The 24,314-nt window shown below is 59.8% G+C and overlaps 1 protein-coding gene across 1 annotated transcript in view; it reads left to right on the top strand.

Annotated features, from left to right (window-relative positions):
- Positions 1-24,314, top strand: part of SCUBE1 (signal peptide, CUB domain and EGF like domain containing 1) — a 130,145-nt gene that overhangs the window by 67,656 nt on the left and 38,175 nt on the right. The window contains exons 6-7 of the mRNA XM_068560104.1: positions 3,745-3,861; positions 23,064-23,180. Of these exons, the coding sequence (XP_068416205.1) occupies positions 3,745-3,861; positions 23,064-23,180 (234 nt within the window). The remainder of the gene's footprint in view (positions 1-3,744; positions 3,862-23,063; positions 23,181-24,314) is intronic.

Here is a 24,314-nt window from a genome sequence, read left to right as displayed (position 1 = left end):
GAGTCCTCCAAAGCTGCGGACGCACTGCGTCCTCCCAACACTGCGTGGGGGGTGGCAGGACGTGGCCTCCGCTCGCCGGATGCACTGCGTCCTCCCAACACTGCGTGGGGGGTGGCAGGACGTGGCCTCCGCTCGCCGGACGCACTGCGTCCTCCCAACACTGCGTGGGGGGTGGCAGGACGTGGCCTCCGCTCGCCGGACGCACTGCGTCCTCCCAACACTGCGTGGGGAGTGGCAGGACGGGGCCTCCGCTCGCCGGGCAGCCAGGATGCCCACATTGATGTGATGTTTGCCGTGTGTCTGAGAAGAGTGGAGGGAGGCTGGTGTGAGTGCTGCCCGTCTCTGGCCAGAGACAAGCGCTTCATGCCAGGCCCACTTTCTGCTGCAGAAAAATGGTATGAAGGAGTCTGAGTCCAACTCCCAGGCCGGCCACTGAACCAGGAGACAGACGCTGACCAGCTCTCCTACAGAAAATGGCCTTTCTTTCCATCCTTCATTCTGTGGAGAAGACAGCTGGCCTTTGCCAGCCCGTCATCCTTAGTCATCGTGATTCTTCCAGTTGTCCTCCGCTCTCCTCAAACAGTCATCGAGATCTCGGGGACCCACATGCCTCAGACATAGTCCCTGTCACCACGGGAGCTCATGCTCCAGCCCCCACTCCTGATTCGTCCGTTCCCCAAGGTGAAGACACTTCCTCCTGCCCAGGTTGGTCCCAGATGTGGACCAGCCTTCCTCTTCTAGTCGTTCCTGAGGGATCGCAGTGATCAACACGTACGCTGTCGCCAAGGGGAGGACCAATCAGGGACGCTGTTGACGGGGAAATGCCCGGCTCTAACCCAGGCCCTCCTGTCCTCTGTACCAGATGGATCCCTTTAGCTGCAGAGAAACCGCCTGCCACCTGGCAACCTTCAGAACAGAGAAGGAATAACTCCAGCTTCCCAGTCCTCCCCGTGGGGTAATCTGAGCTTCCTCAGCACAAAGGCCAAGGACCAGCATATGTGGCGTGGGCAGGCTTGGTGACGGGCTCGGCCAGGAGGAAAGCACGTTCCTTCAGTCAGTAAGACTGGCTGACTCCCGCCCTGGCCAAGCCCTGAGCTAGGTGCCGGAGAGAGAGAGCTGTGGGCCCCAGGAAGTGGCTGGGACTGACTGACTGGCTGCCTAATCCTATAGTTCCGTGTGGGGCAAGTGCTACAAGGGGACGGTTTGCTCAGAGAGCATCTCCTGAGGGACCAACCTGGTCTGAGAGGTCAGGGATAAGGAGGGCTCCATGCACGGCCAAGACTCCCCCACCCCACCCGGACAGAGAAGAGCTAAGCCCGCGCCCTGAACTTTTGGTAAAGCAGATAGAGTCCCACCCTCTCTGCTCAGTGGCTGGGTGTTGCCAAGGTGTGTGGAGAGTCCAGCACCCATCCTGGAGCCCAGGAGTGGGTGACTACTGCCCTGCAGCCCTCCTGCGAGGGACGGCACCCCTGGCTGTCCACCCCGTCAGCTTTGGTTTCTTCTGTGCGGTTAATGTGGATTAGCGTAAAGTTAGCTCTGAGACTTCCCTGTAGCCCTTGAGCTCACTTGAGGCCCAGGAAATTCTAGATCTGGAGTTGGGTCGGGGGCTGAGGCCTGGCCTAGGCAGCCGCTGTGAACGAGCGGGACCACAGGGGACTCTGCCCAAACTTTCCTCCCTCCAGAGCCCAGGACTCGCTCCAGGGCCAGAGGAGGTTTCCTCCATCCTTCTCTGGGTCTTCCCGGAGCTCAGGGCTCCAGTATTTACTTCCGTGTACGTGCTATAGGCTCTCTACGTGCTCACAGCTCGGCCTGTGTGGTCTGGGAGCTGCACGCGGGCCTGTATAGAGGAAGCAAGAGAAAGTGGCCCTCGCTCAGGTTGCCTCAGACAGGCCCGTGCCCTCCTTAGAGTCACTTGCAGGGTGCCGTCCATCTCCTGGAGCCCAGAGCCTGGAAGGAACTGTCCCCTCACTGGTCCACCCCTGCCCACCCTGAATGGGGCTTTTCTTAGTCCGGAAAGGCACATGATGTCCAGCCCAAGGTGGGGCTCTCGCCTCACCTGAGATCCGTGCTAAGCGGCAGCCCCCCTGGGACCTTGGCTTCCCTGAGGCTCCTCCTGTGCAGAGAGATGAGAGGCCCTGACTCCAGGCTGCCGGGCACCCAGAAATGCTGGGAGAAGAGACACTCCCACACAGAGCGGCCAGAGGGCTTGGTGACAAAGCCCCAGCTGTTTCCTGAAGCAGTTCTGCATGTCCTTGAAGTGTCGCCCCGGAAGCTGGGTCCCTCCTTCGGATGGTCACAAGCTCCCTGTGGAAGAGGCAGCCCGCCAGGGCCACTGGTCACTGAGGACAGTGTCTGGGACGGTGAGCAAGGACCATCCTCCTTGCGTCCTCCTCACCTGGCAGGGAGACTGCGTGTGGCCGGGTTGACGGGGCCAGCGTCGCTCAGGCTGGAAACCCCAGAACCTCCGTGCTGTTCTTTGGGTGAAAGGAGGACCTGGGAAACGCAGCTGCAGAACTCAGTTCTGAAACACCTGGAATCCTTCACCGGGGAGTTGCCACCAAGTGACCTCCCTCTGGCCCCAGCCCTGCTCATGGGTCACCTGATAAAACATCATTCAGGCTCTGCCAGTTTGGAATTTTCTGCCCCTCTGACTGTGGTTGGTCTGAGATTTACTTCTGCATACCTGATCATCATTAGGGTTTTCAAATAAATTCAGAGTGTAGATAGAATTCTGGACAAATGGGTAAGGTCTCCAGGAAGACACCCTGTCCTCAAGGCCCCGGTGTACCATTTGCATACAGATGACGGGCACCCTGTCGCCTTACAGCGGAGTAAAGCAGGGGCAGCAAGAAGCCCTGCCATGGAGATCTTGGATCTCCTTTTGCGATATCCCTCACCCTGGGAAGAGAGAACAATGTGTTTTCTTTTCCGTAAGCTTGAATTTCTCCTTTTCCCTACTTCAGATGGGCTCCTGCTTGTTCAGCCCCCTTTTCAGCGACCCGGGTTGCTGATGCTGTGAAACATTTTAAGATCCTGGGCTGAAGGGCAGCAGCTCCTCCAGGCCATAGGCATTGCGCACTATGTAACACGTTTAAATAAAAGGTCATTTTCAAACCTACATCTGAGATGACATTAATTTGCATACGTTCTGTCTGTTTGGACATTTCCTTGGGAAGATTAGGGCTTAGAGTGGATAGAGATTGAGGTGGCTGCTGGGACTTGGAGGGAATAGGCATCCGTGGGGACATCCTTCCACATGCCCCAAGACGTAAGCAAAAGGAAGAAAGGTCTGCGAGAGCTAAGGAAATGAGCACCCCCCCCCTCACATGGGCCTGCCCCCTCCCACCGCCTTGAAGAGTATGCCTGGTATTAACAGACATTTGCCCCATCGGGACAGGCTATTGTAAAGTGTCTTTTGCAACCTAGGAAGGATAAAATTGTCTAGCTTATCCCTTTCTTCAACTAACACCATCTGAGTGCATCAGCTGTGTGCCAGCTCTGTTCGAAGCCCAGACGACCCAAAGTCCATTCTCTGTCCCACCCAAGTTCGCCTCTAGGGAGTGAGCAATTCCATCCAAGACCCCAGAGGGGCTGATGTCCAGGGAAATGTGTGCCTCTGCACTGACTGTCTCATGTCCCCACTTTCCTCCCCCATCCCTTAAAGAAACAACCAACGGCGATAAACTAATCGTTTTTGTTGTCATTCTGTTTATACACACGTATGTACACTTTGGGCCTAACTAGTAACCTGTAACTATGGAAACGGAGGCTGCCAGCACAGCTGTGAGGACACGGACACAGGCCCCATGTGCGGCTGCCACCAGAAGTACGCCCTGCACTCAGACGGTCGGACGTGCATCGGTGAGTAAGCGCTTTTGCCAAGCACCAGCACTCTGCGCCACCCTTCCCCCCGGGGTGCCCGTGTGGCCCGAAAGTGGCCACACCCCACTGCATCCTGGTTTCCAAGAAGGAAGCTAAGGGGGGAAAAAGAAAGGGAGCCCCCCACGGTACTGATGGGGCTGGCGGGCGACCCCAAGGGGAGCTTTCTGTGAACACTTCCCAGGGTCGCGCATCCACCCAGACCAAGCGCCTCTGCTTTGTGTCACTGCGGGTTTTCTGAGGGGCCTCGTCCTCCACGTGCAGGTGGTTCCAGGCAGGTGATCTGTGGGGAGGAGGGTGGTGTGTGCACCTTTGGAGGGGAGCTTCCGTTCCTGAAGCACAGGGGTTTCCTCCCCTAATGTGGAGACACACCGGAGACTCGGCCAGCCTGCATCACCACCTCCTTGGTGGTGTGTGCTGCCCACAGCCTCTGGAAAACCAAGAGGTTTTCTCAGAAAACTGCTTTCAGTCTTGGTTGTCTAGAACACCAGGGGAGAGGGCTGGTGTGAATCCCGGGTCAGGTCTGGGTGTTTTTAACTGCTCTCCACTCCCCAGCTACGGGGCCTCTCGCTGGACCTCCTCTCCCACCTAGAGCCCCTTCTTCTCGGGTGCCCCCTCCTGACACCCCTCGGGTGTCACCTCACCTGTTACAAGAGTGTCAGTTTCAGTCTCTGTCACCTCCGTCCTCCTGGTCCTTATTTCCAAGGGGAAGCTTGAGTATTTGTGATTATCTCAAGTTATGATCACTAGTAAGTTCTTTCCCCACTCAAAAATAACAGCCAATTTTTTAACTGAGAAAAAGAGGAATTTCAAAGTTGGTGCCCAGAGTTCATCCTCTTCTTTCTCTTCAACACTGGCCAAGTTCAGCAACCCCCCACAAGTCAGTTATCATATTCATTTTTTTTAAAAAGGCCCTGTTTTTTTATTATCGACTCAGAAGATATTTCTTGAGGGATGTTCAAATAACAGAAAAGGGTTGGCAAGCAAGCAAAGCCATGAAGCCTGGAGTCTGCTGTCACCTTCTGTCCCCTGTGGCTCTGCTCCCTTGTACCCCGGGGGTGTCGGGTGGAGGGGCCGGGCACCAGTGGTCACGTCCCAGTCCCGGCTGTCGTCCCAGGTGCTGCCTGCGTGGTCCTCCCTTCCTCTGTGTGGTCTCTCCTCTCAGACAGCCATTTTGGGTTTCATTTTATCTCATTCCTCCTGCTTTTCTGGTGATGGTCCCTGATTGCCTGTCTTGTCTGATAACTGACGTTCATTAATTATTTTCAGAGCCAAAAGCCAAACCAAACCAAAGAACTAAAAAAAAAAAACAAAAACAAACAAATTCGAAGCAGAACCCGGTCTCAGACCAGTGTCTCTATTGCAGCCTGATCCATCTAGAACCCCCTCCCCCACCTCTCTCCCTGTCTCCACCGTCCCCCCGGGGGCTCTCCCAGGCCCGCCGGCCCCCTTCCTGTCTCGTCTGCTGGGGTCTCCCGCAGCGTTTGCGTCTGCGGCGGAGCCGCCTCTTCCAGCCCCCGGACCAGAGCAAACGGCTGCCGGCCAGACACGCGCCCAGCCTCGTCTAACACTTCGTGTCTTTGTCCACCTGGCTCATCCTCTCTTCTCTTTTTATCCTTTAGTGTCCGCTGCACGTGAAGGTCCCTGCTTGGATCTGCTCTCTAACATAACTTCCCTCTGCCTGCCCCTTCCCCTCCCCTCTCCTTAGAAATCCTTTCCCAGACCCAGCTCCTGGGCCCTGGGCTGTTACTCCCTGCTGGCCCAGAGGACCTTTCATCTGCCTTTGCTCACTGCTCCTCGGGCTCCCCCGGGAGCGGATGTCCCCACGCATCTTGCGCCGAGCCGAGAAACGCAAGCCAGCTCGCCTCACGCGCTCCTCTACGGGAAGCATGCCGGCAGCTCCCGGCTGCCCGGCCGGCTGTCTGTCTCTCTGCACGCTGCTAAAACGGCCGCCCCTCTTTGCAGCCTCCCATTGAGCACTGGGGCGTCTCGCTCCAGTCCTCCATAGACAAGCAGGCAACCAGCACTGCCCAAATCGACCCCCTGGTTTCTCTGTGTCTGTTCGGTTGGATCCACCGTTGAGTGTATGCGTGTTTGTCCCCCCGTATGTTTTGTTCTTAATTTTGCATGAGTGTTTGACACGTTTTCACGCCCTTGAGACAGGGCGTCTGCTGTCCAGGCGCATCCATCACCGGACCTCGCGGGTCCTGTCCCCTTGTCCTGGCCCTTGTCCTGTGCCTGCCTCTTCAGCCTGAGCCGGGGTGTCTGCAACTGCCTGGGTCTTCGCGAGCTCCGCGGTGGTGCTCTCCACCTCTCCGGCCCTCCGCACGTGGCTCCTGTCTGCTCTGACCTCAGCCTCCTCCTGTGTCTGTTTTGCAGATGGGCCCTGTGTCCCATCCGTGTCCTTTTGTGGTCGTCCCTCTTCTGCCCCCCTCCCCCGCCCTGCCGCCTCTTCGCTCTGCCCTGAACACGCCATCTGGAGGTTCCTGGGATTAGCCCCTTGGCGAGGCCCGGCGTGCTGTGTTGGCTTGGTGTGCGCCACGCCAAGAGGCTGACTGTCTTGGGCCGCGGGAAGTGGGCTCTCATTAACCACCGGCTCCGTGTTTGTCCCTTACTTGTGTTTTAGAGAAGGATGAGGCTGCAATTGAGCGCTCTCAGCTCAGTGCCACGTCAGTAGCTGATGTGGACAAGCGGGGGAAACGGCGGCTCCTCATGGGTAACGCTTTTCTTCCACTTCCTTTGTTGTACTTGCACCTTTGTTCGTGTGTGTGTGTGTGTGTGTGTGTGCGTGTGGTATGTGCTGGCGTGTGGGGTGTCTGTATGCGTGCTTGTGTGTCAGGCTGTGGGAGCTGTGCTGGCGTGTGGGGTGTGCGTGTGTGGGGGCTGTTTATCCGTGTGGTGTGCCCATGTGTGTGTGGTCGGGCGTGCCGTGGGTGAGTGTGAGGGGCTCTGCTCCAGATGTGAGCTCACTTTTTCCTTTTTAAGGTTTTTACCCTTCATCGAATACATGTATTTCTCTGTGTGTTTGTAGCAAAGAATCCAGAGCCAATGTCTAGTGGCTTCTGCCTGTAAGGAGATGTGCTCTGTAAACCCCCTCTACTCGCAGTAATGCCCACATGTGCAGTTAGGATTCCAGGGTCAGCAAAGCAACGCTGAGACGCAGAAGCAAAGTGGGTGTTAGTGTAGAACAGGGGTTCAGGCAGCACGTCTGTATCTGTCTCCTCGCCAGAGAGGAGCCACGTCCAGGGGGAAGAGAACTACATCTAGATGCGGGGCAGCAGGGTCTCAGGGGTGTCCAATCCACCCTGCTTGCTTTATAGTTGGGAAATCTGCTACCCAGAGAGGGGAGGACCGGTCAGGGTCACCTGGCAGCCCCTTCTGGCCCCAAGGCTCCCCAGTCCGTGAATGACCCCAGCCCAAGCCCACTGGGCTGGCAGTCTCAGCCCACTTTTCCCCAGTCCCCCCCACCTCGGGCCCCCACTTGCCTTGGGGGTCCATCTGATGTCAGCTGCGCTCTGAGCACTGCCCTGGGCTGGATCCAGACTCTAGGGAGGCTTGCCCAGAAACACCTGGGGCCGCTCTGGGTGGCTGGAGGTCTGCTGGTGTGGCTGATCCCGGGCAGGGTGAGGAAAAAGGAGAAAATAACTGCTCTGCAACCGAGCTCGGTCTGCAGAACAGAAGAGCCATCTGTCTCCACATTCATTCGTTCCTCTGGCCCTCAGTCAGTGCCAGTTCTGGGGTCGCTGGCCCCTGGGTGGCACTAGCTGCCAGGCCTCTGGAGCACAGGTATCGGGTCACCTGGGACTGTCACGACCTTCTTTGTGGCACTCCTGTTAGGTCACACCAGCCTTGGGAGCTGTGAGGTCAGGTGGTGCATTTCCCACATCTTGGAGGAGGAAACTGAGACTCATTGGGGTGCCCTGGCTTTCCCAAGGTCACACGTTACCCTGCATAGCTGAGCTTAACCCAGAGGTCACGGCCACGTGGGCCATCTTAAGTGTCGGCGTCACAGGACCATGGAGGTCAGAGCCTAAAGGTCCCAGAGAGGTCACTTAGTTTTGTGGTCCTCGTAGGGACCTCAAAGGAGCCCAGGCATCTAGGGAGGAGAGAGGTCTGAGTGGGGCTGAGGGAGGGATGTGGCCTTGAGTGCTGGGGAGTAGGCTTGAGGTCTCCCCCAGTGAGGCTTTGAGGAGCAAAGGAAGCCATGGGCTGACCGACAGCTCTGTGAACCCCCGGGCCATGCTGGGCAGGACAGATATAGCCCTGTTCTCAGATGAGAGCACTACAGGCCGGAGAGGCCAGAGGACTCACTCTGGTTACACAGGGACAAGCTCAGGCTAGAAGCCCGCCCTCTGCAAGTTCTCCGTACGAGGCTGTCTCATTGACTTGGGCCGTCTGGGTTGGCCTGGGAAGAGCTGGAAACCACGAAGGGGTGGGCTTAGAGGCTCCAGCAATCAGGCGTGTCCACTGCCCTGCACAAAAGGGTGAGTCAGTACTAAGGACTTTCTGAAGAGGTGGCTGGCAGTGGGTGATGGGAACGTAAGAGCTGCTGGTGCCCTGAGGCCCAAGAGGGCCGAGGCCCCTAGGCCTCACTCACAGGAGGGGTGGGCACTGCTGCCTGAGGCCAGAGCTCCAGAGCAGGGCAGGACCAGGAACTGGGCCCCCAGGTGCCAAGCACCCTTCCCAGCAAGAGGATGGTGGCAGACGAGGGCTGAGCTGAGTTGGCATGAAGCAGGTGGGTGGGTACTTGCTTTTTCTAATTAGAGTTGGCAGAGAGAGTGGCTCAGAGCCAGATCCTGGTACAGGGTCTGGGAGGTGAGGAGGGAGCACTGAGGACACAGGTCCCCTCACCCCGAGCTTGGGAGGCAGAGTTGGGGGAACAGATCGGGGGACTCGGTGCCAGGCACAGGAAGGGCCAGGGAGATGGACGCTGATTGCCTGCCGCCGCATTCCCACCTCTCTGTCCCCACCCCCACCCCCTTAGAACCTGTCCTGCCCCACCGACAGAAGAGACCTCTCCCTCCTCTGGTCAGGAGTGACAACACTTAAAACAGGGGGACAAGGGCCAACGGCCAAGACCACACGCCTGGCACTAGGTCACTGTCCTCAGAAGCTTCCAGGAAAGGCACTCTCTAGAGCGTAGGTGAGCTCCCCCCTCAAGAGCTCGTAACTCTGAGCACCTGTCCCCTCTGAGAACAGCCCACACGGGACACACTTAGGATCCTGCTGGACTTGAAGCCCAACTAGTAGACCCCATGAGGCCTGGCTGCTCCCAGGCTCGGTTAATAGAGGCAAGGAGTGGAGGTGAGGGAGGTGACCATCCCCATTCTGCCCTACTGGTCAGAGCACACCTGGGACATCACGTTCAGAGCCCGGCCCCCGTGTGGAGAGAGCAGCCTAGACGGAGTTGGGTCAGCGTCACCAGCCTGTGGAAGGGAGCACAGGCAGGTCATCCCAGTGGATCCTGGGGCTGGTGGGCCGCTGGAGCCCTGTTTTAGGTCCTGGGGTGGGGGGGGGGGATGGGCGTAGAAGAGACAGAGGGGAAGGAGCTTGTTTTGTGGCCCAGGAGCAGATGAGGAAGGCGAGACGCTGAGGAGTCCACGGCAAGGTCAGACACTGGCTTCCCCTGACTGCTGCGCTGGCCAGCATGGGAGGTCAGAGACAAGGCACTGTTGTGAGAGAAGCCTGGGGGCCGGAATGCCCCACAATGGTCTGCTGTGAGCAGAACCCGTTGTAGTCATGGTACACGGCTCCATCAGAGCAGGGCACGTGTGCTGCGGTCACCTGGTGGCTGAGATGGCCCGGCCCGTGTCTTCCGGCCCTGAGGTGCCGATTGTCTCCTGCGTGGCTGGAGCTTGTTTTTAGGGTGGGTCAGACAGGACTGAGAGAAAGGACTCCCTTCCCCCTCCGCAAGCGAGTGGGCACAGGACAGCTCTTGCCAGCCCGGAGAGGCTCCGTGAGCACCCGCCCATCCTCGCCACTCTCGGGGGTGACCACACCTCAGCAACAGACTTGTCCTGCAGGCCCAGGGTGAAAGCCCCTTCCGTGTCTCAGGGAGGGTAAGTGACCGACCTCCTCACTGCAGGCTGCTCGCCCCAATATCCCTTCCCCAAACGGAGATGGAGAATTTAGGTTTTATGTGCTTTTATAGGCTGTTTGAGCCAGAACTATTTCAGAAATATTTTGTGCCCGGACTGCAGAGGTTACAAGCCCCTTAGACGTCTGCAAGTCGTTTAATTAGCAGTCTCACCTCTTAACCCAGCCAAGAACCAGGATGTAAGCAAAAACCAGAGCTTCATACAAAATGTGTGGGACCCTTTACCCACATTTGAGCCTCTCGGTTCCTCTCCGGGAACCTGCCTGCTTTTGTTTCCCCAAGGGCTAGCATTTTAGCTACGGGGTTCCGGGTTTTGAAACACTAACCCAAGCGCTGACTGAACTCCGGCAGCGTCGCTCCCTCATTACGGCGCTGGCTGCTGGCCCGGGGCTCTCAGAGGCTCCTGAAGGAACAGGGCTCTGCAGCACGGTGGCCTGGGGCTATTCAGGGCCAGGTGGCTCTGCCCCACTCTTGGGGTCTCATCTGCACCCAGTAATTGCTGTTTCCAGCTACCCGCCGTCACTGAGCACAGGCCGAGAACAGGTACAGTTATGTTTAAAGAGGCCTCAAATATGTAACTGATCTTAGATTCCCATCAAAATCAGTTAAAATGTTTGGATTCGAGGGTTGGAGAGATAAATTTCAATTATCTGGCCAACTGACTCGTGTGAAACATCTGAGTCCCCAGCTAAGTTTACCACAGGCCGCCTGGGACCCCGCTTACAGCAAGATTGATGAGACACTGTGAGTCAGACTTGTCAACTCCAGGTCTTAAATCGGCTCTTTTCCCACAAGTATGCTTGGGATAGATGCTGTGTTAGTTTCCTATTGCTGCTGTTAACAAGTTACCACAAGCTTAGTGCCTTCAAGTAACACAAATGTATTATCTCCTGTAGGTCAGAAATTTGACTTGGGGCTCACTGGGCTAAAGCCAAGATGTCAGCACAGGCTGCGTTCTTTCTGGAAGCTCTAGGAATGAATCCATTGCCTTGCCTTTTCTACTTCTACAGGCCACCCACATTCCTTCACTGGTGGCCGCTTCGTCCATCTTCAAAGCCCGCAGCCCTGCATCTCTGACCCTGCTTCCGTCACCACACCTCTTTCTCTGACCTCCCTCTTCCACCTCTAAGGATCCTTATGACCACATTGGGCCCACCCAGATAATCCAGGGTAATCTCCCATCTCAAGCTCCTTAATTTAATCACATCTGCAAAGTCTTTTTTACCACGTAGAGTCACAGGGGATTAAGCCATGGACATTTTAGGGGGCTGTTATTCTGCTGACCACAGATGGTTCAAACATGGGCTGGGAAGAACCTTCCAGGTCATCTGGCTGCTGCGAGCTCCACTGAGACAGAACCCACATCTGCTCTCTTCACTGGCTTTATCCCCGGGACTACCAATCCCCCAGCACGGGGCTGGAAGTGTGGGAGCGCTGGATGGTGCCCGAAACCCTGCCCCCGCCCCTTCGGTGGGCTTCCGGCGGCCCCTGCAGTCTCCCCAGCGCCCATTGCTCCCCCAGACAGTCAGTGCACTTCAGCTCACTCCCTCTGCTTTCCAGTCAGCAACCCCAGTGTCTTCCCACAGCCCTGAGAGGCAGCTGTCCCCACTTTACAGACGAAGCAGTGAGGCCCTGAAAAGGGAAGAGACACGGCCCAGGCCACGCCATCAGTGAGCAGTAGTCCGGGCCAAGGTTCAAGGCCTGTGGACTCACTCCCAAGTCCAGGGCCCTAAGTCAGGAGAAGAGCAGGCCCGAGGCTCAGGATAAAGCTCAGATTTGTAGGCTCAGCGTCCATTCCAGGTGGAATCTTCCCTCCTGAAAGCAGATTCACAGCCAGCCCATTTGAAGGGTCCCCCTAAGCCCAGGAAAGCAGAGGTACCTGTGCTCGAGGCCCAGTGACCACAGCAATAGTTAACCTTTAGTCCCAGCTCCCTCTGGGTCTTGCATTGTCCACAGTCCCACCTCCCAGCCACCTAGGGGGTTGGTGCTAAAGTAATTCCCATTTTACTGGTGAAGAAACTGAGGCACAGAAAGGTAGCTAGGAACTCCTCTCCCTGCACTCCCACAGCTGGCACCTCCCCATCTCCCTGCCCCTCTGCACCTCTGGGCAGGGAGCCCAGGTTCCCCTTCCATTGAATGGGTACAACGCTATCATACGTTCCCTGGCTGGCCTCAGACGACGGGGGTGTGCGCGGAAGGATGGCTGGGGCCTGGCACACACATAGGACAGCACTCGGTAAGGGAGCTGTTGAGAGAGTTCCAGGATGGGGGCCAGAGGGGCTGGAGACCTGGAAGGCAAGGGGAGACAGGCAGAGTGCGGCAATGACGGTAGCAATGGCTGACACGTGGGGGGCACAGACTGATCCCCATGCTGTCCCCAGCCTCGTATAACCACACAGCCACCCTGAGAGGTCACTTCTCTTGACACTCACACTCCTTCTCCCCAGCTCCCGGCTACTCTGTCCACTCAGGGGTCACCCGCCCACCACTTCTTTTCTGCAGCCACCATCTCTAGGGTCCCTGGGTTTCTCCTAACTTCACCAACCTGTGTCCCAGGCCACCTCGTCTAACCCCTAATTCCAGACCCACACATTCAGTCACCGCCTGAAAGCCACCCTCCACCTGTCCCTCAGGCCCCGTACACGCAGCCTGTCCCAGGCTTCCTGCATCGGTGAGTCATGTCACCTGCCACCCTATACCCAGGTGCCATCTTGCACAGTTCTACCTGGCAAAGGTTTATCCAGACCTAACTGGACCTTCCCTGCCACCTCCATCCCAACTGCTCTCCCCTGTCCACCAGCACCCTGTTTTGTCACAAGTCTGGGACCCCCTGGCTAGGGACAGAGGTCAAGTTTGTGCCAGCTCTGACGGCCCCTGGGGACACAGTGCAGGGCCTTGCACAGAGCAGGAGCACAGGAAAAGCTGGTTGGCTCAGAGCAGGAACGAAGGCTTCCTGGAGGAGGTGCCCAGGGATGAGTAGGGCCTCACTGCTCACTCTTCACGCAGGCAGGTGTCTGGGGAGGAAAGGGCGGGACCTGGAGCCTGGATGAGCCTGGCAATGGGAAGGGTAGATCTGAGGCAAGGGGGGTGGCGACACAGGGCAGTTCCCCAGGTCAGGCTCAGCAGGAAAGCCAGCTGGAGGGAGATGGCGGGTGAGCCTTGCAGCCCGGGAAAGGCACCTTCTCCTCCAGCCACAGCCTCCCTGCTAACAGGGCTGAGCCCCAGGCACTGAGCTCGTGTTCAGGAAGAACGGGGTGGTCAGACTTCAGCCCTGTCACTGAACTGATCCCACGTGCGGCTGGTCTCTGGTCAGCTGGGGTCCCCGGCTGAGGCTCTGAGCCCCTGTCCTCAGTTTAGTCACACACACGTCCTCAGTCTCTCTCACACACACGCACCATGGGCTGGTGGAAGGAGGTGGGACCTGGTGACTTAGCTGTGTCGGGGGGTCGAACTTGGGGGAGAGGGATGGTGCCAGGCAGGGCTTATCAGCGAAAAGAAGGGGAGGCAGGGCACTGGCTGGCCCCGAGTGGGGAGACCGGGGCTCAGAGAGGATGGGACTCACCCACAGCCCCCCTGTGAGTTGGGCAGAACCAGGGATCCTGGCACCTGGGCCCTGGCACTCTGGGGGCCAAGTTGGGCTAGAGGGAGCAGTCCAGCCCCTGTCCTGAGAAGGCCCAGAGCAGCCAGCCGTAAGTCCCTTGGCTTCCTTTGGAGCTTGAGGCCTTAGAGCTTTCCCCTCCATCTGGGCCTCAGACGAAATTTGAGTCTGATTCTAGCCGGTCTGCAGGCTCATCTCAAAGTGTGAAAGCCGTGGGAGACTTCACTTCCACAGGCAGCTGACACACAGCACACTTCTGAATGCCACTTTGCCGGCCCCCAGAAATGAGAGTGGGGCAAGGGCAGGGTCCGGGAGTGGTGGGTGTGGGCCCGCACTCCCTGAGACCCTGAGGGCGGCTTCTGTGAGGTGGGACTGCAGGTGGAGGGGGTCCCTGCAGCTGTGTGGGCAGTGGGCTCAGAGCGCACCTACCGGGAAGCGTGGTCTGGGGCACACCTGAGCCCTCCGCACTCCTTCCGGGCCTGAACCTCATGTACGAGGCCGCCCCACCCCGTTCGCCGGTCCCCTCTCTGTCCCCAGTCCCCTCCCTGTCCTTTAACTCTTTTCTTCCGGATTTGGTCCACGTGGGTCCCCAGTCCCTTCAGGGATGTGACCTCAGTGTCCCTGGCTGCCTGATCGCCCCTCCCCACGCCCACTTCCTGTTGTTTTTACTGGTCAGCGTGGTCCCCCTGCCCAGCCACACTCAGGAGGGCCCTGGAGTGGTAATACTGATTGTCCCCCAGAGCCATGAATGGAAGGCACCCCAAAGAGGCCAAGGCACCTCTTCTTTTCTCAGTACAGTTTTCAGAGGAGCCCCAGAGTATAGAAACAGATGACAGTGACCAAGCGCCTCGGTACCCCTGCCCACTGGTTCCCGTCCCACCCACCTGGGTAGGGCCTGCCCCTCAAGCCCACGCTTGCCTCCATGTGGGGGTCTCTAGCTGGCTGCAGCCAAGGGCAGGCCAGGTGGCGGCCGCTGACTACTGACCAGCGCGTAGCCAGAGCTCAGGGCTTTCCGTGGCGGGGTTCCCTGGTCTGTCCCGAGGAAGTTGGGGCGGTTTGGGGTTGCTCAGCCGGGCTGCGTCTTTGTCTTAAGAGCTGTGTGCTTGTCCTCAGAGCAGGGACGCTTGATGGGAGTCGCGCTAACAGTGGCTCCCCTTCCTGGTTTGTGTTCCCGGCCCAGGCTCTGGAGCCAGACCTGGGCTCTGCGCCCCCATCGCCGCACTGACGTCTCGGAGCCTCGGCTTCCTCTTTTGCAGAAACAGGGTTGTAGTCTCTACTCTGAAGCAGGCTGGTGAGACCCTTGGCGTGCAGCACCTGGCCGTGCGTGTGGCACGCGCCAGGTGCCCGGTCACATCCCATTCTTCCCCTGGCCGTTAGCATTTTACTGCCAGCAAGGAATACAGCCTCGAGATGGCGAGGCCCAGGCGGTGAGGCGGGAAGCCCAGGGCCTGCCTGGCCTTGGTCAGGTCGTAGGTGGGCTGATGCAGTCCGAAGGGGGACCTGGAGAACGAGAAGGGTGAATAAGCACCTCTCAGAGGCCAGCCAGGTGCCCAGAATCTGGACCCTTCCAGGAGGCCCGCCCAGATCACAGACTGGAACTGTGGAAAGAAAGGGCAGATGCAGACCCCAAGGGCCAGCTTCACTCTGCCCTGCCCCCGGCCCTGGCCCCAAGAAGTCACGGGGGGGGAGGCGTGGGGGGCACACACCAGTGCTGAAGGCCCCACCCGGAAGCAGGGAGGTTTGTGCACGGGGGCTGGGCCCTGCCTTCCTCAGCCCCAGGCTGTCCTCTCGCCTGTCCTTCCCCCTGTCCCGTGTCCCTGGGGCAGCCATCAGGAATCTGGAACGAGACTTCCCCTCTCTTGAGCAGCCTTGGGGCTCAGTGGTTGTGTGCCCAGACATATTCAGTGTTCCCAGGGCCTGCAAGGGTGCCATTCAGCGTTTCGGATGAGGAAACTGAGGCCCAGGGAGGTGAGTGGCTGGCCCAGCTCCACACCATCCTGCTCTACCCCCGCAGCGCACCGCGCTCCCTCCAGGGCAGGGGGGCTGGTGACGGGCCTGTCTCCCCACACCTTGCCCAGGGCTGGCGCTCGGAGAGTGTTGGCTGCTGTTGGTGGGCGTTCTGGGGAGAAGGGTCTAACACCCAAACCTCCCCGCTCACACACCGCTGGAGGGGCGGCGTAGCACCAAGCAAAGGTCACCAGCCAGGTGACCTTTCTCAGGCTGCTTCAGCTCACCAAGCCTCCTGCACCTTCTGTGGAACGGGTATACGATGCTGTGCCCTCGCTCCTGAGGATGGCCTCACGGGAGAGGCCGCCTGCAGCCCCCCTGTCTGCCCTCAGCACCCCTCCACTTAACTGTCAGAGTAAAGGCAAGAGGCAGAGGCCAGGGATGAGGCTTGCTGCCGTGGCCCTGCTCTGCCGCCTGCTTCAGTATAAAACCTCCGCGTCCTTCTGGGCCATTCGAGGTTCCCCCAAAGCGTACAAAGAAACCTCCCCCCAGGGTCTGCTCGCCTCTCCCCTGCCCTCAGCCCCTGCAGCTCTCGCCACAGACCGCAGGGCACCGTCCTCAGGTCTGGGAGGTTCTGCTCTCCACTCGTGTGAAAACAGCCCTCACCGGGCCGCGTGCTCCAAGGCCAGGCCAGCCCCTCAAGGACGGTGAGATGAAGTGGCCTCAGGCGGAGGGCGGGGCTGGGTGCCAGGTGGGGCCTGGCGAGGCCTCCTTTCCTACTTGCCCTCACGCTCAGGCTTGGGAGCCCCCTGCTCGTCGGGCTGCAGTCCTGGCCTCCACGACCACCTGCCCCCAGCCACCTCCTCCCCCCAGGACCTCCACACGCACCGTCACCATCACAGCGGCCACCAGCGTGCACCCCAGGGCACAGCTCCGCTCAGAGGCCCGGGTGGCCGTGGAAGCCGCTTCTGTCGGCCTGACTCTCCTCACTTTGCAGAGGGACCCCATGAGGAAGATCAGCCTCACTGTGGGGCTCGGTGAGGGACACAAGCCTGCTGACAGTGTGCATGACGGGTTGCAGGGTGACCCAGAGGTCAGGGGGTCAGCATGTAGAGACTGGGCAGCCGGGAGACCAGGGCCACTGTGTAAGGGCCTTGCCGGGGAGCGTGGCCTTTATCCCAAAGTGATGGGAATCCTAGAAGGCTCAGGAATCGAGGGGAAAGGGTCAGAGGTCAGGGAGTCAGTGGCTGGGCCGGGAGAGCTGGTAGCCGACCCCTCTTCACAGCGGGCTCCAGGTGATCCTGGCGGCAGAAAGACAGGTGGACCAGCCCCGACTGAGGCCTGACAGATCTCGGCAGGGGCTTTGGGCTACTCCCGCCACCAGGGTGACGCCATCAAGGGGCAGGGCAGACCCTGGGCTCGCAGGGTCTCTGTAGGTCGCTGTGCCCACACCTGGCCCACCGCTCAGAGCCTCTGGGGGCGGGGCCAGAAACCTGCGCGGTCGACAGGCTGCAGGTGGAAGACCCTTTGCCCAAAGTCCCACAGCTTGTCGGGAGCTGAGGGTGGCACTCGGGCCTCTGGACCCGCGGCTCACCGCAGGCAGCTCACTGCAGGCGGCTCACCTTGGCGCCCCTGTGGTCAGCGTGTCGTGCTATTTGCAGACGGTCTCCGAGGCCTGAGCTCCCTCCCACCCTCTCGCCCTTCAGTCCAGCCCACCTCCACCTCAACGTCGCCTTCCGGTGCCCGTGACTGTGGCTGCTGCTGGTAGGCTCATGGTCCCCTGTGCTGTCGGGGTCATCTCCGACACTATCCCCCACCAGGCCCGGCAGGGGACAGGGGCTCAGTCACCTCGCTTCCTCTCATTCTTCACGGGGCCTCCAGAGTCCTGTTCTTTCATCTGCTGATTCAGAGGAAATCAGGCCCCTCGCCATGCCAGTCCTGCACTGGGTGCTGGTCGCTGGGGTCACCTGGAGAGTGAGTAGTCACTGGGGGAGATCACCGCCCAGATGGAAGCCCAGGGCCTGGGAGAGCCGGGGGCGGGGGGCCAGGAGAGCTCGGGAGGGGCCTCCTGAGTCGTGACAAAGGCGGGAGGCTGGGCCATGGCAGCCACCCTGCTCTGGGGGGGTGGACTGAGGGCTGGGGGGTGAGCCCAGGCTCCTGCGAGAAAGGCAAGGCAGGGCCCTCTTCTGTCTTCCCTGATAAACCACTAACCCCCGAGGCCTGGGTCGGTGTCGGGTTCATCTCTAGCTCCTCTCTCAAGGCCACCCGGCACCAAAGGAGTCGATCCCAGACTGTTGGTTGGACAGAGGAGGGAACCGCCCGCTGCCCCACTAGGCTGAGACCTCCAGAGACCAGGGACTGGGTGTAAGGCACGTCTGCCCAGCGCAGAGCAGGGGTCAGGTGAATCGGCAGCTGACTTTGGGTACTGAGGCTCCACAGGAGGAGGTTCTAAGGGTGGCACCAGGGGTGAGCGTGCGGTCACAACCATGACAGTTCACCGAGCACTGTCACGTGCGCACCTTGTCTGGGCCTCGCAAGGACCAGGTGGCAGATGTTACATCTCCACGACATGCAGCCAGAAGCTCAGGCTCTGAGACGTGAAGGGACCTGCCCGAGCTTGTGGGGCCAGCATTCCGAGCGGTGTTTTCTGCCCCTGTAGCTCCTGTGTCAGCCACTACGCTGTGACTGAGACTGTCCTTCAGGCCGGACCTTGCCCCAGACCTAGGGTGGTGCAAGCACCCAGCGCCAGCTCAAGGGGCGTCCTGCTGCCGTCCGAGCCCTGGCCGGGCTGCACGGCAGGTCCAGCTGAGTGGCTGCCCCTGCCACCGCTCCCCTCCCCCCACGACCCCGCCTGGCATCTGCTCCACCTCTGTGCCCCGGGCGTGTCACAGGTCTTGGCCCAAAGCGGACCTCCCCCAGGGAAAGACTAAAGACTAGCCTTTTAACACATCTGGGGTTTTCCCATCTGCTGAAAAGGGGCTCGCTCCCAAGCCCCTTCCCACTTCAGTCCCCCGACGCCATGCCCCGCCTTCCCCCCTTCGCCAGCCCAGCCTTGTGGGTGAGAGTTCTCCCCTCTCGCTGGGTGAGGGGGCCCGTAGGCGCACCTCGCTGCCCCCTCAGGCCACTGGCTCTGCTGCCCCACTGCAGGCCGCCCCCGAGGATCCCCCCTGGAGGCCTGGCTCACTCAACAGCCTGGAGTCTCGCAGTCTTGGGTTCCAGTACTGGCTTCTCCCAATGGCTGTGTGACCCGTGCGCTCACCCGGGGCCCTGCCCTTAGAAGGGCCCACAGTTGGCTGAGTGCTCGGCTGTCTGTCGGAAAATGCTTAACAATTTTTGAACAAGGGCCCTTCATTTTTATTTCACACTGGGTCCCACGAATCATGTAGCTAATCCTGCCTAGAAAAGGTCCTTTACTTCTCTGAGCCTCAGTTTCTCCACCTGCAAAGGGCCCTGCCCCTGGGACTCTGTGAGGCCCGGGGAGGTTAGGGGATGAGAAGGTGCATTGTCAGCTGCCCAGGGCTGCGCCCTGGGAGGTGTCCTTCCCCTTGTTTCTCCAGGTGGAGAGCAGAGGCCTTTAGAAAGAGGCGTCTTGGAGAGGCAGGTCCAGGGAGAGACCGGAGGGTTCACAGGGTCCGAAAAGAAAGTCTTCAGATCCCTGGAACGGCGCTCTGGGATTTGGCTTTGCCCCCCTCACCTAGACTCCAGCTTCCCTTGGCAGTGTGCGCCTCTGGCTGAGGCGTGGCCTCACGGGGCAGGCCTGCAGAACCAGATCTGCCCTCAGACCGCAGCTCCTCTGGCCCTTGGGAGGGGGTGGGAGCTGGGTGAGACCCGGAAGAGACCGCCGCTGCTGCAGCCCCGCTCACGTTTGCTGTTTGCATTTGGGGTGACCCAGTGGTCAAGGAAGAGGACAGGACCGTCTGGTTTCTGAACCTGAGCAGCAGTGGCTTAGTAGCAGGCCTGGGTGGCCTCTGGCCTTGGGGACAGAGAGGCACTTGGGGACAGGGGCCAGGGGGGAGTGACCCAGGCAAGGAGCGTCCTCAGCAGCTCCCAGGAGCCTCTGCGTGGAAACGCCTGGGGACGGAGCTCTCAGTCCCACCCAGGCCAACCTGCTCTGTGTTGTAGACGTCAGTCCCCAGCCCCCGTCTTGGCCCAAAGGACCGGCGAGACTTTGCTGTCACCTTTTCCGCATGTCTCCTGCTTTACAGCGCACACGTACTAACCTCAGAACAATACAGCCGAGGTGGGCATGGCAGAAACGAGCCACGCGCACCATAGCGGGGGCACCGGGAGCAGGTGCAGGAGCCTGACCACGGCCCCCGCAAGGACAGGCTGATGGCCGGCGGCTCACTCTGCTCTCCCCCGCCCCGCCCGGGGCAGGGCCTGGCAGAGGAGGCCCAGGGTGCAGGTTGGCTCTTAGCGTTACCACGTGAGCCCAAAGGTACTGGCTGCGCAGAGTGAGGCAGTGGTCTGGAGGAGAGGGACCACTGGGGAGTCGGTGCAGGTCACATCAGAGGACACTGGGGGCCTGGCCCAGAACAGCAGCAGTAAGAACCGGCCCAGAATCCGATGTTAAGGAAGTGGCAAGACCAGGCCCTGGGCCCCAGGCAGGGTGGGGGAAGGCGCCTCCTAGGATGCATCCTTGGGGCAGCTGGAGTAGCGTTCGTGGAGGCGGGGAGCATTGGGCAGGAGCTGGAGAGCCGAGTACGCGCTTGGCTGTGCAGACCCCGGCTGGGACTGGCTGGGATGGAGATCTGAGCCTGTCGGGGGGTTGGAGTATACCCATCGGGTCCCACCAGCCCTGCCCCTAACCAGCCACGCTGCTCTGCGCTGATTCCCAGTGTTCTGCACCTGGGAGGCGAGGGCGCAGGAGCCGTCCACAGAGCTGCTGTGAGCGTGGGGAGCCCAGTGCAGCGATGCCTGTGGGATGGGCTGGTCAGCACCCAGGGGAGCCCAAAGAGCCTCTCGTACCAAACATTGTCTAGGGTAACACAGGAGACTGAAAGGGTGCTCGGTACAGGGGAGAGACCTGCCCTGAGGGCGCAGAGAGCGGGTGACCATCCAGGCTTGACCCCAGCCCCAGCTCGGCCTCCTCCTCCTACCCAGAGGGCACGTGCAGCCAGCAGGTCTCCAGGGCCCCAGTCACTCGGGAGGCCCGAGATTCCGAGTCCCATCAGGGCCTCCAGAGACGGGAAGGGCCTGCAAGCCCCCTGGAGCCTGGTTGGCCGGGTCCATTTCTCAGGGACACAGCCCCCAGTGCCCACGCCACATGCCACCTCCACCACCGTGGAGAGGCCCAGTGGTCATCCCGCTGTCGCCAAGTAAGGCCACCCAGCTGTGCCCCAGCCCCAGCTCTCGGCACATTCTGCTGCCCGCCCCCCGCTCTCGGGCGTCCCCCCCGCCTCTCCAAGGCCTGAGCCTTAACTACCTGCACCTGGAAAACAGGCAGGTTCCCTGCCCCCCTCTCAGAGAGGGGCTCTCCCGCATAAAAGGCTGGAAAGGCACTTGGGGGTACCTTGGCTCTGGATTTGAGCGCAGGGGGCGGGATTTCCCTCTCTGATTGTAACCTCAGGGTAGGAAGCTAACGTTTGTTGAGCAGCTACTCCAGGCTGGGCCCTGGGCCAGACGCTGTCGAGTGTGCGGTTTCTTTGATCCTCACCTCAGCCCTGGGAGGGAAGGCTTGCCGTCCTCACCTGCCAGGTGTAGGTGCTGAGGTCGAGCCCCGAGGGGCGGACTCGCTGGGTCACTCAGTGAGTGACAGAGCCAGAGTCACACCCTGGCCTCCCCACCTCCACTGCCCCAGTAGACGGGCGGCGGGGGAGACTAGAGGGCCTGCGCAGGCGTGTGCGGGTCAGAGCTTGGCCCGCGCTCACGTCGAGGCCAGCCCTCATGCGCACACGGCGGGCGGGGGCCTCCTTTCTGCGTCTGGAGGCTCCTCGTGGAGGTCTCTGCACTGACCTTGAACCATGAGCAGGCAGGAGGCCTCCCAGCCACTGGGCAACATGCCCCACAGCAGGCAGACAGAAGCTGGAGGGCTAGAGCATGGGGAGACACGCTGAAAGCCTGGGAAGAGGCAGGGGCGAGGAGACCGGCCTTGCGGTAGCAGTTACAGCTTGTCCTACCGTGGTGAAGACTTCAACCTCGAGAAAAAGGGCAGCGGCCCCGTGCAACAGGCAGCCCCTGTGTTCAGGATGTTAAGGACAACCGCCATCGTGGTCACCCCACAGAATCACACGCACACGCACACACACACACACACACGCAGAGGGAAAGCCCGGTTTCCTCCTCTCCCTGCTCTGCCCACCCCCTACAAGTTGAAGTTCAAAGGAAAGACATTAGCAACAGAGACTCCTGGCAACTGGGGGTATATATTCATTTAGTCATCACTCCTGTGTTCATCCCCAAACTCCTCCCGGAGAAAACGGAATGCAGCTTGCAGGAATGCAGACACCACAGAAGGACAGACAGAAGAAACGGGGTAGGGGGAGAGTTGTGGGGAGAGACCCGCTGGGGCCAGGCAGCCAGGGGCAGCCACGGTAGACAGGCAGGGGATGTCAGGTGATAAGAGGTGGGGGCCCTTGGCGCTTCCCTTCCTGGCAGCAAAGGGGAGAGGGAAGTTCCCACAACATCAAAGCACACCAGATGCTCAGGAAGAAACCCAGGTTGAAAGGCTCAGAGGACCTGGAACTAGGCTTCTCCACGTGCCCTGGTGACCCGGCTGTGCCAGCCCCTTCTCCGGGCCTGGGGAGGATCATTCTCACTGCACGACGAGCTCAGTGACCTTAGTTACGCCCCAGCCACTCCAGCCCTTTGAATTTGCGAGAGAAAAAAAAAAAGCACTAGACTAGCTTCAAGTGGACAAAAAACAGACGCCTTTGGTTTATCGTTCAGTGAGAACAGATGTTGGGCTGAGAGCCTCATCAAGGTGATGGATGGTGTGCAGGCTCTGGGAACCTCGCCTTGCAACTCCACGGCCAGGGCCACAAGCCATTCCGCGCTGAGACGAGTTTGGGAGCCCCAGTAACTGCCAGTCTGGGTTTGGAGTCCAAGTCCAGGCAAGGCAAGGGTTTAGGAATCTGTCCCTGGGCGGTTAAATACCAGCCCGGCCGATCTCAGCACTGGCCCTGATGGTGGTGTGGACCCTGTTGGCACGGCTCCCTGCGGTTTGCAAACAGTTTTCCCATCCATCATCATCAGAGGGGAAACAGTGTCATTCTCCCATTTTACAGATGGGGAGCCTGAGGTTCAGAGAGGCCCCACAGCTGGAGTGTATCAGAGCCAGAGTTTGCATTGGAAACATTTATTTATTTATTTATTTTTGGCCACACCACGCAGCACGTGGGATCTTAGTTCACCAACCAGGGATCGAACCCGCATCCCTTGCATTGGAAGCACGGAGTCTTAACCCCTGGACCGCCAGGGAAGTCCCCAGAGCCAGAATTTGAACTCAGGTCTCCTGTCTCAGGAGATCCCCTGACGGGTGGGGAAAGGCGGCGGCTTCTGTCCAAGGAGACTGAGAGTGTCTTTTTCTCTTTCCCTCCTCAGAGACGTGTGCGGTAAATAACGGAGGCTGCGACCGGACGTGCAAGGACACGGCCACTGGTGTGCGATGCAGCTGCCCGGTTGGATTCACACTGCAGCCTGATGGGAAGACATGCAAAGGTCAGTGCGCACCACCTCCCTCGCCAGGCCCCGGGTGGTGCAGGCAGGGCAGGAGCGGGGCGGCACACTTGGGCTGGGTGTGCGACCACGTGTGGCTTCAGGGGCGAGGGTGGTCAGCTGTCACCTGCATTTCTGTTGGAGAAGCTGAGAAGAGGGAGAGTCAGCACCAGCGCTCCCCAGCAAGGCTCAAGGGAGCCCCGGTTCCACTGTATATTGACAGGTTCAAGCGGGGCTCTGATATCCAAGAATGTGGCTTCACCCTGGGTTGAACAAACGGGGTACCTTTACTTCGGGCTTCCTAGGCCAGCAGAGGTTCCTTGTGGCCTCTCAGGGGGCAGGGCGAGGCCGGTTCCTGTGCTCACTCACCTTAGCCGGGGTGCGTTTTGCAGAGCTGGGGGCAGCAGGGCAGCAGGGCACAGGGCTCGGACCAGGCCAGGATGGTCTTCTTGTCGGCGTTAGAAAACTGAGGACCCTGTGTGTCCTCGTCACTGGAAGAGGGAAGGTGTGCGGGGGGATCTCAACCGAAGGACTAAGGATGCAAATTAGAAATAAGGATTGGGAAGATGAGAAATGGGCCGGTATGCCGGCCGCTGGAAGCCAGGGAAGGGTGAGCTTTCTCTGCCCACTGTTCCCCGGCTCACTCCGAGGTTCCTGAGGGCCTGCGGGGGCTCAGCCGTGTTGGGGACCCCTCAGGAAACAGGAAGCAAAGGGGCTGGGAAGCCAGAGCTGGCTGAGCCCTAGGACTGAAGGGGCCAGCCCTGCAGCAGGGGGGCACCAGCCCAGAAAAAGACCTGGGGTATTATGGAACCCCCAGAGCTGCGGGCCTTGGGCCGGGAGGCAGCCCTTGCGAAGGAGTGAGGTGCAGCCCCTCAGCACTCCCCAGACCAGCCCTCAGATCCCTGCCAAGGCCGGCTGCCCTCCTCCCATCACCCTGCCAGGAAGCGGGCAGGCCCGGAGGCCAGCATGGAAGGGCAAAGGAGCTAGAACTTCCAAAGCCCAGTGGGTGAGAAGATTGACAGCAGAGGCTCAGGGTGATTTTAAATAGTCTGAGATGGGCTTTTGAAGCCTGTAAAAATAGACAGCGTATGACTTCTCCTCCCCAGCCGCTCTGCTGGGAAGAACCTAGTGATTATT

This window comes from Eschrichtius robustus, chromosome 13 (genome assembly GCF_028021215.1).
Source record: "Eschrichtius robustus isolate mEscRob2 chromosome 13, mEscRob2.pri, whole genome shotgun sequence".
In the NCBI taxonomy this organism is placed as follows: domain Eukaryota; kingdom Metazoa; phylum Chordata; class Mammalia; order Artiodactyla; family Eschrichtiidae; genus Eschrichtius; species Eschrichtius robustus.
The sequence above is the reverse complement of the archived record's forward strand: the minus strand, read 5'-3'. Positions and strand labels throughout refer to the sequence as shown.